A 19716-nucleotide genomic window follows, 5' to 3' on the forward strand; every position below is an offset into this window, starting at 1 on the left:
TACTCAGTGCCCAAGGTTTTTAATGGGAGCTGGTCACCTAGGCACCCTCTTCCTAGTACGGACCAAAATTCCAGACTCTGCAGACAGAAAGCAGGTATTCTGCATAAACCATGTGGTTTGTACAAACAGTTTAGGCACAATGAGCCACTCTTTCTATAGGTGTAGGAAACGATTTACAAGCTAAGTTCCAGACAGTAGCCAACAGCCAGCCTGTAGTGGAAACCTTAGCAGCAGACAGTAGCTGCTCCAGGTCTCTCAACAGATGCATTAAGTTGCTTTTTAGTCTCAAGAGGTCATGGTCACATCCCTATACTATACGTCACAAAAGTGGTATCTTCAAACGCACAACACGACCTATGCTACCATATACAGAAAGAGAAGAGAGGGCTATATACATGTGTGCACAGTATAGTCATAAAACTGTACACAAGAAACTGCTTAACAAGAGAGAATAGAGGACAAGGTTGGGAGGATCACCAATTCTCAGGCTATATACTTCTCTGTTCTTTGTAATTTTTTACCATGTTCACGTTTTCCTTTATTTCTTTAATGGAAAATACAGGGGGGAAAACCCCAAATACAGTAATGCTCTCATCCTTGTCACTGAGCCAGGAACTACATTTCAAAAGCATTGCAGAAAATCTATGAATGTTGGGTCAAAATATATTTATGTATGAAAAAATGTTGGAAGTATTAACTGCATTATTTCATTTATTAAAAATGTCTTCCAGGATATAACACATCAAAATCAAAGGAATAATGCTCAACCAGTCTAAGGGAAAATGTTCAACTTCTCTAAAGAAGAGAAAGGATTAGGAGATGATCTTTAACTGAGGTATGACTGAACTAAACTTAAAAGATTAATGTAAGCATTTCTCTTCAATAATTGTTATTAAACATGAAAATGAGCTAAGTAAGAGACGTCTAAGAATTTTTTAAATAAAAGAACCACAAATATTATGCCTAGAAATGATTTAGAGAGATGGAAGATATCATTTGCTTTTACAGATCATTTTCAGCTGATTCTTTCATAATTTCATTAAATCTTAGTTATTCTAACAAACTCCTTATCAAGGACACCATTTCATCAGCTTATACGGACTAAACCACGTACATGCTGTATATAATAAAGAATCTGGCTAGCCTCTGTCTCTGGTCTCTGGGAGGTAACTTCTAAATTCCTGGAACTTTCTGAGTGATGAGAGTGTCTTTGTTACTCATGACAGGTCCCCAGAACATACCTCTTAGTTGATACTAATAAGGTGACTCACAAGCCCCTAGATAGTTTATGCCAAAGAGATGACACAAATGGGGACTGGTCACACCAAAAAGATCAAACATGTAATTGGAGGGTTGGACCTCTGACCCATGTGACATCAGCCTGACCTCAGGAAAGTAGAAGGTCTGGAGACTGAGACATATGGACAATGATTCAATCATTCATATGCCCACACAATGAAACTCCAGTAAAAATTCTGGACACCAAAGCTCAGGTGAACATCGTGGTTGGCAATACTCTATACTGTCACATACTGATGTGTTAGGAGGGTGACAGATCCCTGAGGCTGATAGAAGCTTCATATTTGGACGCTGCCAGACCAGGCCCTATGTATCTCCCCCTTTGGCTGGCTGATTTGTATCCTTTTGCTATAATAAAACTGTAATAATAAGTATAGCACTTTCCTGAGCTCTGAGAGTCATTCTAGTGAGTTATCAAACTTGAGGAGGTGGTGGAAACAGCTGGTCAGAAGTGAGGATGGGGACTTCCCTGGTGGTCCAGTGGTTAAGAATCTGCCTTCCAATGCAGGGGATGCGAGTTTGATCCCTGGACAGGGAACTAAGATCCCACAGGCTGCAGGGCAACTAAGCCCGCGCACTGCAACCTACTGAGCTCACACACTCTGGAGCCCACACACCACAACTACAGAGATCATGCGCCACAACTAGAGCCCACACACCACAACTACTGAGCCTGCGTGCTCTGAAGCCAGCACGCCACAACTAGAGAGAAGCCCACACACCGCAACAAAAGATCCCATGTGCCACAAGGAAGATCCTGCGTGTGGCAACTAAGACCTAATCCAGCCAAAAAATTAAATAAATAAATAAGGAGTGAGGGTGGCCTGTGGACCCCAAACTTGCAGCTGGTATCTGAAGTAAGAGAAGTCTTGGAGATTAAGACTTGTAGAAGTCTTAATCTGTGAAGTCCGGTCTAAATCTGGGTAGTTGGTGTCAGAAGTCATTGTAATGCTCCTCAAATCCTTTTATGAGAGGTGTTATATAAATGTTGGAAGAAGGAGCCGCAGTGGATAAGCATTATTCATGAATATCATCATCTAACAGAAATGAATTTACAAAACCATAAAAATGTAGTGGTACATGACAGCTGTACCACTGACGGGACAGCTGTACAATGAACTATTAATAGACTGTCTTCATTGGCTAAAACAAACATTGCCAGTTTATATATTACTGATAGCTACTATGCTTAATTACTCAAAGTACGGTATCACAGAGCTTTAATTCAATATATAATTTTAGACCAGTTTGTTTTTTAGACCAGCTTGTTTTATAATTCCTAGGTGAGACCACTTAAGGAAAACTCTCTGTTGCCCAATTATTTTACATTTTTCCTAATGTCAAAAATTAAGTATTTGGCCTAATCTGAAGGCCACAATTATTCACACAAGAAATCAGTAACTGAAGGCTAATAAGGTACAAAATTAGACAAATTATATATTATTCTTTAGTAAGATTCAATGTGCATCAAAAATAATTATTACTTCAGTTGGCAATAAAGGAAACAATCCATAAAAATTAAATTCTACACACCTAACAGAACTGTTTATTTTTGCAATGGGGACCTTCATTCATTCATTCAAAATATCTTCTCTAAGCACCAAAATGCCAGACACTGTGTTAAGCAATGAATAGACAATGGCAGGAAAACTGGTGTGCCATTGCGGTAAAACAGAGAGCTGAACAAGTTCAAAACTTTCCTTCAAGGGGAGAGCCAATGTCACAGGACCACAAGGCAGGAACAGCCACCATAATCTGGTAATAAAAGTAATAAAAGAGTAAGTAATAAAAGAGTAAAGTAATAAAAGTAATAAAAAGTAATAAAAGAGTAAAATTAAAGAGTAAAATAAAAGAGTAAAATTATCATACAGGAAACAAGAAGCCATTGAAGGGTTTGAAGCAGGGACTAACATGATCAGATTTGGTTTTTGGAAGGATATCAACAGGCAGTGCAGAGATTTAGTACAGGAGGCTAGACTGTAAAACAAAAAGAACACTAGAAAAAAATGCCAGTGAAAGACAGTGGAGGCCTACATAAAATAACCTCTGTGGAATTAGAGAACAGTAAACTTATTTGAGGTTCAGGTGTTAGAATCAGCTGAACTACATAATTATTTGCTATGGGATACAAAAAGGAAGAGAGGAGTCGAGGATGACCACGCAGCCAGCTCAGTAAAAGTTTGAGAGGAGTAAAGTTCATTTTGCACATGTTGATTCTAAGCTCACAACATCCAAGGACAGATATTAAAATATTAGATATATGGGTCTGGAGTTCATAAAAGCAATGGGAACTAGGGATAGAGATTTAGGAATAGTGAACGCACTGATGAAATAAAGCCCTGTGAGTGAATGAGTCATTCAGGAAGTATATGAAATGAAAAGGAGGCCTAGGATAGAGCCCTAAGGGATACCAATTAAGGAAGAGGGAGAAGTCACTGACTGTAAGTTGGACTTTAAACTCTCCATCATTTGTGAATGTAATAGTCAAAGAATAATTTTTAATATAATTCTTAAAAATCAAAAACCTAGTTTAAAAAAATGTGAAAGAAGTCAGGAAATTAAAATTTATTATCCACCAATTATGTGCCAGTCATCTTTTCATATGTATTCAATTATTGCCACAATAACCTTTTAAAAAAATGCAATTCTTAAGATGAGGAAACAAAGAGCTTAAATAACTTGTGCCGGGTTGCAAAGGCATGAGAGCCGCAGTCCAAAGCAACCTGTAACTCCAGAATTTCAGTCATTCTGTCTGACCTTAGTGCTTGAGAGAACGTACTATCAAACTTTTAAAGACATTACCTGTTGGAATAATTAAATTCTTCAATCCATAAAAATTTAGGGCTAGAAGATAATCCAACTTCTTTATGTTACAGATAAAGAAACTGAGTGCCTTAGAGATTAAGGCACTTAACCAAAATATAATGCTTAAATTCACTAAACCTGTATATTGGCCAATAATTTGTAACAGACTCAGAATAGAAAGCATTATCTATATATGAGATACTAAAAGTATGGCATTCACTTTGAGCTGTTTTTCTAGTAGAGACAGAGAGCCCACTATCTGCTCAGTTTCTTGGCCAACATCCCCTTGTATTCCCAGTGGAATACAAATGCAAAGCAGCTAACAATTTAGGAGTAAACCCATGGCCATGAAAAATCATCCACATGAGAACAATGCTTTAACCAAATGCAACTCATCATATTTGACTTCCATTATGTGAAAGTTTCAGTCGTCATCAGTAATTCACAAGATACACTTTTAAAATATTCATATATTTTCTTTAAAAAAAAAATGTACACCTACCAACAAGCCAAAATGAGGTAAAGTTTCCCAAATATTTTCATGCCAAACCATAACCAAAGACTCAATATAGCTAAATATTAACTTATTTACAATTCTAATATAGTTATCAATAGTATTTTGTATCCCTTAAGCATATGTCTTTGATTTTTAAATAAAAACAAGTCCACCACGTTTATTCCACAATTAATACACTTTCTCTCTCACACACACATTCCATTCAAAATTTTCAATTTTGATACATACTTATTGCTATGATTTCTATAAATCATAACCAAGACAATAGCAGTTAAAATGGGAAGAAGGTTCTTAGTATACGTTATATTTCATATGTAGACCATACTGTCACATGTAAGATTCCAGAAAGGAAAGAGTTATTTACTAGGATTCCAAATTTACCTTTTTTTCTGACAAGACAAAGCTCTTTCATGACAGCCGGATAAGAATATCTTAAAATCAGTTTAGCACACCTAATGACATACCTAAGGAACCCTTGGTCTGTTGACTGTTTGGTGGTATGTTTTCCTTAGCCATGGAGATTAATATTTTACTGTTTTCAGAAAGCTTCTCTGATGATGTTCCCTGAAAGAGACATAATATTTACAAAATCAGAGGGGGAAAAACCCCACAAAATTTACAATTCATCTCAGTACTTTTATTAAACAACTTGATGAAATTACATGGTACACCATAGAAGAGATTTAAATGTAAGGTTTGAGGAGTTAACCAAAGGTATTTAATATTGCAATGTTCTATTATTTAGCTCACTGACTTATCAACAAATACTCACTGAGTTTCTGAAACAGGCACTGTCCTGGGCATCAAAAACATATGAGTGAAAAAAATACAAAAGAATCTCTGCCATCACAGAGCTTATAAACTACTGTGGCGACAAACAATAAACATAATATGTAATTAGATTATGTTATATGTAGTGAGTGATACAGAGGAGCAATAGAAAGAAACAGAACAGTGTGAGGAGTCCCAGAAATGATGAGGGAGGGAATGCAAGGCCTGATTGAGAGGGTGATACTTGACCTAAGACTTAAAGATTATTACCTATCTACTATAATATTAGAAATTATAATAAAGCTGTACACTGTCAGTTAGTCCTAAGTACTGGAGAGTGGTCAAGAGCATAAACTGTGGAGCTGGACACATAAAGGTTCCAATCTTGAATCCACTACTGTGTGTACCTGGACAAATTACTTAACCCTTTTAAGCCTCACTTACTGGATCTGTAAAACAACAAAAATTCAGCCTACTTCACTGGGATTTTATGATTAAATGATGTAATACATGTGAAGTCCTTGGCACAGCTCCTTGTAAAAGGCAGATATTACAGAAGGAAAGCAAACTTGTGCGACGGTGAAGAGAACAAGCACTGGATTCAGGCTGCCAGGGATCAAAGCCTAGTTCTACTAACTCTGTCACCTAAGTCTCATTACTTAACGTCACCATGCCTCAGTTTACTCATTTGGAAAATGACAATAATAACTACTTATCTCATAGATTCATGCAAAGTATCAATGTAACCTCTAAAGACTATGCCTCATCCATAGTTAGCCCATGATAAATATTAGCTATATGGGTAAAATTCCTATATAATTAGGGTGTCCATATTTTTTATCATTTCAATCAGGATAACTTTGTCCAGGACAAATGCTTAAACCAGACGACACACTGGGACAACAAGCAAAGCAGAACTGTCTTGCGCAAGCCAATATATACGGTTACTCTAATTAGGATGGACCATATGGCACAGATTAATCTACATTCTATACCTTATTACATACACTGAGCCCATGACAGAAAGTGCCACATCTGTCTAGATTAGTGCTATATTCTCAGAGCCCAGCACAGTCTCAATAACTATCAAATGTAGGAAAGCTTTTTCAGACACTGCTTTCAGAAACTTTTTAACAAATGTATATTCTGAAAAATACACACAAAAAAACTATTCTAATAAATGTACTTTTGTAGATTTCAAAAATGTTTAAGATACTGACTCATTAAAAAATTGAATTACCTTCATTTCCATGTAAGGTGGATCACTTTCCAATTCTGTTTTGTCTCTGGCCAATTTGGCTTTTCGCTCTTCAATAAATTCATCCAAATTATCAGTCATGTTGCAGATACTAAAAAAAAAATTTTTTTAATAAATTTTTTAAAACCCTTCAGTGAACATAGCTGTATCAGAATATCTTTAGGCTAATTATTAACACACAGGCTTAGTCTACATTTAGTATTCAATCTCAGTTATCAAATTGAGAACTTCAAACAAGCTTGAATGAAATTTGCCTACCTACTTTCAATCCCAACTCCCCCCAAAACCTACAACCTACTTTAAAATATCAGAAAAGAAATAAAAAAGAAAATGAACCATCACCACCATCCACACATATACACAAAAAAATCCCTGAAGTCAAAGCACTTTTTTTTAAAGTTTCTTTTACTATTTGGAGGTAATTTTGAACTTACAAAAATGTTACAATATGAATAGCATAAAGAACACCTGCATACTCCTTATCCATTCCCTATTGCTAAGATTTTGCAACACTTGCTTTACCTTTGTGCACACAAGTTTGTTCTCTTTACACAATTTTTTCTAAGGTCATTCAGAGGGTGAATTACATATATCCTAGTCCTTTACCCCTAAACGTTTCAGTGTGTATTAAGAATTATTCTCAGGGGCTTCCCTGGTGGCACAGTGGTTGAGAGTCCGCCTGCCAATGCAGGGGACACGGTTCGTGCCCTGGTCCGGGAAGATCCCAAATGCCGCAGACCGGCTGGGCCCGTAAGCCATGGCCGCTGAGCCTGCGCGTCCGGAGCCTGCGCTCCGCAACAGGAGAGGCCCGCGTACAGCAAAAAAAAAAAAGAATTATTCTCGGGCTTCCCTGGTGGTGCAGTGGTTAAGGATCCAACAACCAATGCAGGGGACACGGGTTCGAGCCCTGGTGCGGGAAGTCATTCCACATGCTGCAGAGCAACTAAGCCCGTGAACTACAACTACTGAGCCTGCCCTCTAGGGCCTGCGAGCCACAACTACTGAGCCCACGTGCCACAACTACTGAAGCCCGTGTGCCTAGAGTCCCGTACTCCGCAACAAGAGAAGCCACCACAACGAGAAGCCTGCACGCTGCAACGAAGAATAGCCCCTGCTCGCTGCAACTAGGGAAAGCCCGCGCACAGCAACAAAGACCCAATGCAGCCAAAAATAAATAAGTTTAAAAAAATTAAAAATTTAAAAAAAAGATTATTCTCTGACATAAACTCAATGTATTTCTCAACTTCAGTAACATTGATTTTTTAATCTACTGTCCATGTTCCAGTGTTGTCACCTGACCTAATAATGTCCTCTACAGCATATTTTTCTCTCTCTCCAGTTCAGGATCCAGTCTAGATTGGGTACAGCATTTCATTGTTACGTCTCTTTAGCCTTCTTTAATTTGGAACATTTCTACACCCTTACTTTGTCTTTTATGACACTAATATTTTTTGATACCGCCCACCGACCACCCACTCTTTTTAATAGAACAGTCCTATTTGCAGTCTGCCTGATGTTTCTTCACGAGTAAATTCAGGTTATGCATTATCAGAAGAAATATTACATAGGTGGTGATGTGTCCTAAAGGTGTCAACAATTAGAGACACATGTCCACCTGCTCTTTACTAGTGATGTTATTTTTTATCACATGGTGGTCAAGACTGACTTCTGCATTACTGTTTCCTTGTAACTAATAAGTGGTCTATAAAAAGATATTTTTAGGCCATGCAAATATCCTGCTCCTGATGAAAATTTCCAAGATTTAGCATCAATTGGTGATTCTTTATTGATCGAATCTTTGATTCTAGATGCCTGCAAAATGCTGACTTTCCAATTCCACCACTCCCTCCATATATATTTACAAGTTGGCACTAATCATTCTATTCTAAAGAGCCCTTCCTTTGTCCATATTTATTTTCAGCTTATTATTAGTAAGAACTCATGAATTATTTCTTTTCAGTAAGTCTTGGATTTTTAAAATCGTAAGTTGTTTATTTTTTTTTTTTTTTGTGGTACGTGGGCCTCTCACTGTTGTGGCCTCTCCCATTGCGGAGCACAGGCTCCGGACGCGCAGGCTCAGCGGCCATGGCTCACGGGCCCAGCCGCTCTGTGGCATGTGGGATCTTCCCAGACCGGGGCACGAACTCGTGTCCCCTGCATCAGCAGGCGGACTCTCAACCACTGCGCCACCAGGGAAGCCCCAAGTTGTTGATTTTTTGAGGAACAACTTATATGCCATAAAATTCACCCATTTTAGTGAAAGGTTCCATAAGTTTTAGTAAATTCATACAGTTGTACAATTATTACCACAAGCATACTTCCATCACCCAAAAAAGTTCTCTCATGCTCCTCTGTAGTCCAGCTTCACTCCCACCCCTGGCTCAGGCACTGTAAGATGTTTTCTGTCTCTATAATTTTGCCTAATCTGGAAATTTAATATAAATGGATCATATAAGATGTAGTCTTTTATGTTGGCTTCTTTAACTTAATGTAATGTTTCCAAGATTCATCCCTGTATTGCATCTATCAGTAAGTAGTTGTTTTTTATTGCTAAATAGTATTCAATTATATGGAAATATCATATTTTGTTTATTATTCACACATTGCTAGACATTTGAGTTGCTTCTATTTTGGGGCTTACTTAAGAATAATGCTGCTATTGGGGCTTCCCTGGTGGCGCAGTGGTTAAGAATCCACCTGCCAATGCAGGGGACACGGGTTCGAGCCCTGGTGTGGGAAGATCCCACATGCCACAGAGCAACTAAGCCTGTGCACCACAACTACTGAGCCTGCACTCTAGAGCCTGCGAGCCACAACTACTGAGCCCACGTGACACAACTAGTGAAGCCTGAGCGCCTAAAGCCCGTGCTCCACAACAAGAGAAGCCACCGCAATGAGAAGCCCACGCACGGCAACAAAGAGTAGGCTCCGCTCACTGAAACTAGAGAAAGCCCACGCACAACAACCAAGACCCAACGCAGCCAAAAATAAATAAATAAATTTTTTTAAAATAATAATACTGCTATGAACATCTATGCAGAGGCTTCTGTGTGTTTTCAATTCTCTTTGATAGATACCTAGGAATGGAATTGCTGAGTTATCTGTAACTCTGTTTAACGCTGTGAGAAACTGCCAAACTGTTCCTCTCATTCCAACCAGCAGCGTATGAGGATTGTAATTTCTATACATCCTCACTAATGCTTGGTATATTCAGTCTTTTTATAGCCATTCTATCGGGTATATAGAAGTATGTCATTGTGGTTTTAATTTGCATTTCTCTAATGACTATGATGTTTAGCATCTTTTCATGTTGTTATTCATATATCCATATATATAACCATTGGCACAAAGTCTTCAAATCTTCCGCCCATTTTTAAAACTGTTTTCTTATTGAGATGTAAAAAAAAATTTTATGTACACTGGATACAAGTCCTTCATCAAACATGTTTTGTAAATATTTTCTCCAAGTCTGTGGTTTGTTTTAAAATTTTCTTAATAATGTCTTTTTTTAATACTTTATTTTTTAGAGCAGGTTTAGCTTCACATCAAAACTGAGCATATGGTACAGGTTTCCCATATATCCGCTGCCCTGACTCATGCATAGTCTCCCCCATTATCAATATCCTCCATCAGAATGGCACATGTTACAACTGATGAACCTACATTGTCACATCATTATCACCTTAAGTCCACAGTTTAAATCAGGGTTCACTCTTGGTGTTGAACATTCTATGGGTCTGGACACACGTACGCTACGTATCCACCTTTACTATATCATATAGAGTTGTTTCACTGCCCTGAAAGTACTCTGTGTTCCACCTATTCACTCCTCCCTCCCCTCTAATCTCTGGCAATCACTGACCTTTTTAATGTCTCCATAGTTTTGCCTTTTCCAGAATGTCATATGGTTGTAACCATACAGTATATAGCCTATTCAGATTGGCTTATTTCACTTACACGTACTACTAAGGTTTCTCATTGTCTTTTCATGGCTTGCTAGTTCATTTCTTTGTAGTGCTGAATAGTATTCCACTGTCTGGATGTACCACGATTTATCCATTCCTTTACCCCACTGAAGGCTAGCTTGGCTGCTTCCAGATTTTGGCAATTATAAATAAAGCTGCTATAAACATGTGTGGTGATGTCTTCTTAAGAGCAAAAGTTTTTAAATTTTATGAAGTTCAATTTATCCATTTTTCATCAATTTTTAATCAATTGTTTGTGCTTTTTGTATCCTATGTAAGTTTTTGCCTAACCTGAGATCACAAATATTTTCTTCTATGTTTTCTTTTAGAATTTTTATAAGTTTCTCTCTTACATGCATTATTTCTTACATCTTATACGTATGATCCATTTCAAGTTAGTTTTTGCAAACAGTGTAAGGCAAGGTCATCAAGGTCCAATTTTGTTTGCATATGGAAATTATTTCAGCACCATTTTTTGAAAAGACTATCTATCCTTTCCTCATTGAAATTAATTTTTTTTTTAAATACATCTTTCAAAAACCCATAAAACTTACTGACTAATTCAATGTGTGGCAAGAAAGGAGCCAGGTTTTAAGTCCTGGAAACTAAACGTGAACAGAATTCTGGACAAAAATAAGTCAAAAGAAGCTGGCTGGTGTGGAAAGGTTTGCTTTAGCTGTGTTAAGTTACAGCTAGTCAGACATGCTAATGGAAATGTCCAGCAGATTCAAGACTCAAATTCAAGAGAACCACATTAGAAATGTTTATTTAAAAGTCAACAATTTTAAAAATAATAGTTGAGGGCTTCCCTGGTGGCGCAGTGGTTGGGAGTCCGCCTGCCAATGCAGGGGACACGGGTTTGTGCCCCGGTCCGGGAGGATCCCACATGCCGCGGAGCGGTTGGGCCCGTGAGACATGGCCGCTGAGCCTGCGTGTCCGGAGCCTGTGCTCCGCAACGGGAGAGCCCACAACAGTGAGAGGCCTGCGTACCGCAAAAAAAAAAAAAAAAAAAAATTAAAAACTTTAAAAATAAATAAATAAATAATAGTTGAAGCTGTGGTAAATGAAGGTATACAGTGAAAAAAGATGACCCAGAACTAAATGATGGGAATGTTAACTTGAGGGGGAAACAGAAGAATTGAAGCTGGAAAAAAAGTACAAAGGAGGAATAATTAAAAGAGGATATAAAGCAAAACCCAGTCAAAATAATTTGCAGAGGAAAAAAAAAAGATACGAGAAAAAAAGTAGTAAACAATATCAAATGCAAGAGCTAGAGAAAAAAGCATCCACTGAATTTAATGTTTGGAGGACAATAATAATTTGTAAAATGTAGAAAAGCAAGTTTTACCTAAAAGAAATGTATTGAAACTTATATCGGTTAAGTAGTACATAACGTGAACTTCATTCTATTATTTACTTCCAAAAAGAACAATGATTTTAAAATACGGCCTTAGCAAAATATATTACAAACCAAGAAAAGTTAATATACTTTAGCCATTTTTAAAGTGCAATTTGTCACAAAAGATTTTTCCTAGTAAAAATTCAAAACAGTTCAACAGCAGAGTTTTCAAGTTAAAGAAAATCACTTCTTAAAATCCCCTAATTTCCCTAAATATTTTATGTCTGAAAAATAAAAGATAATGGTGGGATAATACATATATAATAATATAATTTGCTATAAGATTTCATGAAGAATTTAAACAGAAACGTCATTAAATCTAAAAAAAAAAATGTTTAACAGGCCTCTTTCACTCTGAGCTATCTAACGTCTGTTAACATTAGTTTAACATGTTCACTTCTTAGTTTTAACCAGACTTTGAATTTATAGATACTTGAATTTCCCTGTACTATAATAATTTAACATCAATTATAAATTCTAGAATTGATTTCACATAACAGTAATCACAGCAATAAAACACATTTTTAAACAGTGGTAGTGAGCATAAAACATGCCATAGCTAAAACATGAAATTTATCAGATATAAGTACATATTTAATTATCTCTAATTTTGCCCTGTCTAATCCGATTAGAATATAGTATCTCTAATACTAAATTGAAGAGTCAAAGATACTAATAACCTTTCTCCTGGCAATGCCCTCCAGACAAAGAATACCAGGAACACTACTATAGTTAAACTAGTTGGATTTATTACTCATTGCATTGCGAGACGTCAATGCCCACCATGGGGTACTCTGGAGTATCTTATTAAGAAGGTGTTAGAAAAGACTTACAGGTTTGGGGCTTGTATTAGGTGATTTGGGGGAGGGTTTAAGGGAGCAGAGCTCTGCTCAGGATTAAATGCTGTCAGGAAGTGAGCGTAATTCTTTGATTGGACATCTTAGTAAATCTCACCCACAGCGAAGCTGTAACTAGGTAAAGCAGCAGCAATCATAATCAGTTGGGAGAGGTGTCTGGCATTTTGTGGCTGGGACAACATTCATGTTTCGTCTATGTTTGGACATAACTATGGAGTGGTACTGTTTTTCTCTTGCTCCATCATGGACACAGAGCAACTTTGTCTGATGTTGATTTTCTGTGCAATTGCTTATCTTCAACAGAAGAACACCAAGACTAAGCAGTATTGTCAGGCCAGTTCCCAGCAACATCAAGCCCTTGGTGATAGTACAGGCCATCCTCTAGCTGTCATGGCCATTTTTCTCCTTCTCACTCCTAAACACATGTGACAACTTATATAAAACATATTTCAACTACAAAATTATTCAAGAATTACTTAATGAATCACAGAAATTGAATTAATGGATACAACCTAAGTACAAAATAAAGTAAAAATGTTTACAATTTAAAGATTAAGTTATAAGAAAGATCAGCTTAAGGAAACCTAAATGGGATTCTTTATTCTTCACTCTACAATATAACATCACTCACACTTTTTCCAAGATATTATTACCAGGTTTTTTCCCCCCTAGTAGCTGTGTACATAGTATGTAGATGATAAATAGTTTTCAGAAAATCAGTTTAACTGAAAGACCTATTAAAACCTATTTGAAACCAATTTCATGACTCTACGTGATTGACCTCAATGTGTTCCTTAACCTCTCTATCCCTCAGTTTCTTCATCTGTAAAATGAAAGTATCTACTCTAGAGTTGCTATGAAGAAAAAATGATACAAAATGTATGGCACCTTTGACACTTAGAAATCAATAAATCATAGCTGTTTTATTAATTCTCATTAGGGGAAAGGAATATTCTAAGTATATTTTATTGGGTTAACTCAGTTAAAGTCTTTGTATACATCAGTACTCACTTTTTTTTAAAAAGCCTCCAAAATACATTGGGATTCAAATAGACAATAATTGATACTTGTTTATCATAATCCAAATCAACATCTTTAAATCTTAAACTTAGGCCCTTCGTGCTTATTATATAGATGAAAATATAAGTAGACCAGAACATAATCATTCTGCAAAGCCTGAGTCAATCTAATAAACAGAGAGGATCCAGAAAGAACTGAGTATGCCCAATTCCTTTTCCCAATCTCACCAATCACAAAGAGAAGGGGAAATGTTGCTCCCATCCTTTGCCCTCTCCAGTGAAATGCAAATTTCCACCCCTCTATAGAATTAGGAATGGAAAATAACTCCCATCCCAAAGGTGGACACTGTTCAAGATGTTAGGGGGATGAAAAGTATAAAATATGATCCTTGCCCTCAAATTTGGGCAAGATTATGTCCCCTGTCACAGTGGCTCAGTCTAGCCAGACTGAGAGTTAGGGACTGATACCCACCCATATAGGACCCAGTAGCAGAATCAAGAAAACAATTTGAATAAGTCTGGAATTCAGAGTAGAGTCCAGGTTGGAGAAAAAAGGGTTAACAGTTTTTTAAATAATCTTTAAAGCTATAAAAGAAGAGGTTGTCAGGAAAGAGACCCTAACATAGGAGAACAGAGTAGCAGGGTGTGATTACATATGGCTGTGGGGTGCAGGGGGAAGCCTGTGAAAAAGCCTTAGAAGAAAGAGAGGGAGGGATGAGCTGAACCAGAACTATGTTTCTCATTTCCCAACCATCTGGAGATCTTTCCACCAAATGAAAGGTGCCCAGTCTTTTTCTCCTGGCAGATGACATCCACATGAGCAACTTCCAAGGGCACATACAAATTTTGACAAAACCCTCTAAATGTTGCTAAGAAGTAAATACCATGTTACTGGGGGGAGAAAGGAGGTTGAGGATCAGGATACAGAGAGAGCGCAAATATATAAAGGCACAACTAAGTCTGTTAGCAGCTGTTGACAATACATCATTAATGGTGACTAAGGACAGTAACATAAATTAGATAACCTTTGGTTATGCAAAATTGCCGAAACATTTATTCAAACACTTCTATCTCCCACTCTGGAAAGTAATCAGAACTTAAGTGAGAATGACGTTAAAGGGATAATCTGAAATCTTCTCAAAGTTTGAAATAGTTAAATCACATGTCTAAAAACTTCATTTGAGAAACACTATACTGAAAGCACCTGTTTTCAATTTACCCTATCAATTTACCTCCCTTCCAGTAGGTTATCTGTACTGCAGGAGACCCAAAATTTCATCCCTAGGGAGCATTCAGCATAAACTTAACCAGCAGAAAGTCAGTTTACTCCTAGTAAGAAAAAATATGCAGAAAAGAAAGCAGCAGCCTATTGGTTACCATGGGATTCCTTCTTGCTTGTCAACATGAAAAGCCATTCTTTCATATAAAGTCGAACCTCTCTGAGGATAATTGGCTTTTTACAAACTCATATTGGTTACTATTTGGCTCCAGCATTTCCTGAGGTGTTTAGAAACTAGGTAGTGGTTTACTTTAGAAATTAGTCTCCCCCCAACAAAAAAAGAAAGAAAAAAAGAAATTAGTCTTCCCAAAAATCTAAGCTAAACTTCTTAATCCTATAATCTTGAGAGCCACCCCCTCTCAAAAGATGAGTCCCATTGCTAACATTTACTAAAAAAGGGATTCCAATCCCAGGTAACAATGCCAAAATCAAGACAATTAGAAAGAAGAGGTTCAAGCTCAAGGAGCCGAAGGGAAACAGGATTAATAACAGCACCGACCTCACAGGGCTCTGGTAATTAAATTTTACTTGCAAAGCAAATCACTGAGAAGCAGCGTTAGGTGCACAAGCACTCAATAAACGTTAACCACTAACCCGCACCGAGTAAAAGGAAAGGTGCTTCGGAGGCTTAGCCAAGCAGCGGAGGGCGGCTGATGGGGAGGCAAGGCACGAAAACCGAGGCACAACTGGTCTGTGGGCACTGTGGGTGGCGGCTTCCTTAGGAAGCGTCAGCGCGTTGTCAGGCAACCGGGTCTCAACAGCACCCGAGGCGGTGGCTGCAGCTGCGGCCCCGGCGTCCAGACCCGAGTCCAGACCGCACAACCAAGGCACCGCCCCGGGCCGGCATTGCAACAGCGAGACCCTCACGCACAGTGAGCCTCGTCCCGGTCCCGGGTCCCTCGGCCCTGCTGCTGCTAGACTCCAACCCCGTAACTCGGGCACCGCCCCTAGCCCGGCGGCCGCGAGACCTCAGTCGGCGGGGAACCGCTACCTCCACCCCAACCCCGTTACCCCATTCCCCGGGACCTCGGCCAGCCCGGCCGCCGCGAGACATCCGCCCACGGCGAAGCCCTGCCCTCTCCCCAGGGCCGAGAACCCAGCCCCGGCCACACCCCACCAGGCTCGCTCCCCACCTGCGGCCGACGGACTCTAACTCAGGAAAGCGGGCTCCCGGGCTTGCGTGGGGGAGACGCACAGCGCTCCAGCGCGGCTCTTCGCGGTCCGAAGAAGTGGCGGCGGTCGCCTAGCGCAGAAACAGGGCGACTGACTGCCTGGCCCGGACTCCACCTCTCAGGCCGAGCCCTCCGCCCGCCTTCGCCAACGGCCAAGCGCGGCCCCGCCCCACTACGGCCGCGGGGCAAGGCCAAGCGTCCGGGGGCGCCCCCTGCCGACCTGGAGGCCGCAGGACGCCCGGCAGTTCGCAGGGCTCGCCTATACCTGGCCTGGGTACTCAGCCACCTGGTTCCCCTGCTCCGCCTGGAGACTGTTAAACCGTGGGGGACACGTCCCCAGGCTAAATTGATTCTGTCCCCTCCAAACCTTCCAAGCCCCAGCCGGCCTGGGTCAGAGCTTGGTGGGGGGGCGGGGGGCTGGGGCGGCGGGGGAAGGGTAGGTTTGGTAGTGATAGAAAAACTGTTGGCATACCTCTCCGGGTCATCACTGCTCTCCCAGCAGTCGGGTCAACGTTTTGTCCTAGGCTTTTACTACTAATTTCAACATATTCAGTTCACCCAATATTTAGTGGCCATATACTACCGCTAGAAAAGAGATCTCTAGCTTCCCAGGACAGTGGGACTAAGAGTCCTTTATCTTAAGTTACTTTGTATAAGGGTTTGAAAGACAAATTATCTTCAAATGTAAGTTAATGTCAAAAACCTCAGGTGGGTGTGTGGACTCCATAATTCTAATGGTTCATAATTCTAAACCAAACGGTTTTTTTTTCAAGTATCACAATGTTTATTGATAGATACAAGTATATATAGTATATACATATAATATATCAAGTATATATACTTGATAAATTAAGTAGACTTAATTTCAATACTATAATAAGAGGGAGCAATTCAAATTCCCACCATCTGTTTCACAACCACAAAGACCACTTCAAGGGCATTTACGATCTCTCAAAACTGATCAGTTTTGTGCAAGTAAACCATGTTTCTTTTAAAAAGACTTGTGCACTTGCCCAGGCTCAAGGTTATTAAAATCTAGCACATAAAACCCATCACTAAAAAAAAAAAAAAAAACCATCGCTAAAGGTAGAAATACAGGCAATATACTATTACGGCAGCAACTATCAATTACAGTTAAGAATTTTTCTGTAACAACCAAATGGATAATCAAATATTGCAACAACTCAAGTATTACTGAGCAAAGTGCATTTCTACAGTATTCATTGTTGCTCTTCCGTTTTCTAACTTAAAACAGCCTATGATAACTGGCAGCAAAGAAGGTCCTTGCAATAGACTGCCTCCGCCTGAGAAATTACAATGTAATTACTGCATGCTGCTAATATACTATCTAAACATTGAAGATGCTCCTAAAATATTTGATGGTAGACTATGATTAAGACATTACACTACAAAAAAACCTTATGCAGAAGGAAATACTAACTGATGTGCTTTAAATATTGTGAAAACATTACAGTGGAATGAATTTTCACAGTGGTTAGGTCAAGTGCAGTTACATCACAGCAACAGTATGTTTTGCACAACTTAAGGCTTTGGCTGGTTCTTTTAGTCAGCTTCTTCCTCTGATTCTTCTTCAGCAGTTTCTAGCCAGGTTAGCCACTGATTCAACTGGAACAAAGCCTTGCCTTTCCCTGTAAACTCTTGGGTTATATCTTCTTTCCAAGCCAAGAAAGCATCTTCTTAAGTAATTTCCATGTCATAGAAGTGAAAAAAACGCAGAGTAACGTGCCTTTTGGGAAGTTGCTCTTGTATCAGTGCACCTGAAGCGCATAGAGGGCAGTGACTTGTAGCTCAACGTGATCATGAACGAATTTCTGCATTACTGGCTTGTTTTTCCTGCTCTGTTCTTTGGAAGGAGCAGAGGAAGACTCTGTTTCATCACTGAGTGGGTTTACTTCACTAGAAATATAAGATGCTAGGCATTAAGATGTTCACAGATCTTTTACCTACATGAAGTTTGGAAGACATGTTGTCTTTAATCCACTTATATATGGTTTGAGGGGATGGATCCAACTTTATTTGCTTTAACAGTTCCTTCTCCAATTTGAGGAGTGGGAATAAGAAACTCAGTCCCTTTCCTTCCAAGATCTCCAACATGCGGTCCTTATTCTGATCAATTTCTGGGAGCATTTTCTGCATACTGACGTTGCTTTGTTGGGAAAGCTCTGTTAACCATTCTCGATCTTGTAAGTTAGCTAACTGCTGAAGACAAAGTAAGAAGAGAGGAAAAATACTTTGTATGAGGGTTTGAAAGACAAATTATCTTCAACTGGACGTTAATGTCAAAAACCTCAGGCGGGGGTGTGGACTCCATAATTCTAATGTTTTTGTCTTAACTAAATGTCACACAGCTTTTTAGGAGTAGCGGATACAACTCAGAGCGGAGTGCCCTGCACTCTGAAGCTTACAGTGAAAAAAATACTTCCAAGTAAACAAATACATTATTTCAATGCACTGTAACAGTTACAGAAGCACCTACAGACATTTAGAGACACCGTGGAAGGAAGATTACTGGAGAGAGAAGAAAGTCAAGAAAGACTGCATGGTAGAGATCGCTGAGCTGTGTTTTTAAATATTAATATGAGCTCCCAGTCAGAAAAGTAAGGGGAGAGCACTTCAGGCAATGCTGACCACTTATGCAAAGTTTCAGGGTAACTAAAGAAAGATGAAGCGGGAGAGGTGAACTGTGATGCTTTTTTTCCTCTTTTTTCCCAGCCAAAACATTCCTGAACATCTGTGGTAGGTGTTACGGATAAAACAAGGAATAAGAGACCTGGTTCCTGTGATTTGGAGCTTGGAATCTAGTGTGGAGTGGGGGAAAGCAAGAGAGGAAGAATACCAAAAAGCAGCAAATAAATGAAACGGTTAAACACTGTATTAACTCTTGGATGACAACAAATAGTCCCCGTAGACTAATCCGGCCTCGGGGACAGAGGTGGTTCTATAGATTAGTGCAGAAGATTAAACTGTGAACTATTTTAAGAACTGGGTACCGGACACTTTCAGTACACCAACAGCTCGCATAGATGTTACTTTTTACAAAAGCGCCAACCGACATGACCACAGCGATCCACCAGTTTCCACAGCCCCCTCGGAACGCCAGAGAACGCCCCTCTAGAGAAGTCTAGGGCCCGGCCAGCACGCGCCCTCAGGATTTTACTCATGTGCAGTGATTCACGTGTTATTCTCTCAAAACCAGCATTCAGAACCACTTACATGTCAGTTTTTCCACAGACATCCTTTATTTTTTCTAAGTCTTTCAACAAACTTATTTCGTTTAAAGTACATACACCCACACAAAAATGCTTCTCTCTCCCATCCCAGCTTAAGGATCCACCCATTTTTAACATGGCGGAA

The 19716-nt window shown here is 39.2% G+C and overlaps 1 protein-coding gene and 1 pseudogene across 6 annotated transcripts in view; both read right to left on the reverse strand.

Annotated features, from left to right (window-relative positions):
* The window catches only part of CSPP1 (centrosome and spindle pole associated protein 1), a 197028-nt gene that overhangs the window by 97777 nt on the left and 79535 nt on the right, over positions 1-19716 (reverse strand). For 5 of the 6 annotated variants that reach the window (XM_027127956.1, XM_027127959.1, XM_027127957.1 and 2 more), the window contains exons 1-3: positions 16303-16467; positions 6633-6741; positions 5086-5185 (exon numbers count right to left, since the gene is read on the reverse strand). In XM_027127956.1, the coding sequence (XP_026983757.1) occupies positions 5086-5185; positions 6633-6731 (199 nt within the window). In that variant the 5' untranslated portion in view covers positions 6732-6741; positions 16303-16467. Of the gene's footprint in view, positions 1-5085; positions 5186-6632; positions 6742-16302; positions 16468-19716 lie in introns of those variants that run through there. The other variant, XM_027127955.1, reaches the window with a different exon arrangement.
* LOC113631477 (eukaryotic translation initiation factor 4 gamma 2 pseudogene) lies at positions 17622-19676 on the reverse strand (annotated as a pseudogene).

This window comes from Aethalodelphis obliquidens, unplaced genomic scaffold (genome assembly GCF_003676395.1).
Source record: "Aethalodelphis obliquidens isolate GAN/ISIS:26980383/991018 unplaced genomic scaffold, ASM367639v1 scaffold33, whole genome shotgun sequence".
Taxonomy (NCBI): domain Eukaryota; kingdom Metazoa; phylum Chordata; class Mammalia; order Artiodactyla; family Delphinidae; genus Aethalodelphis; species Aethalodelphis obliquidens.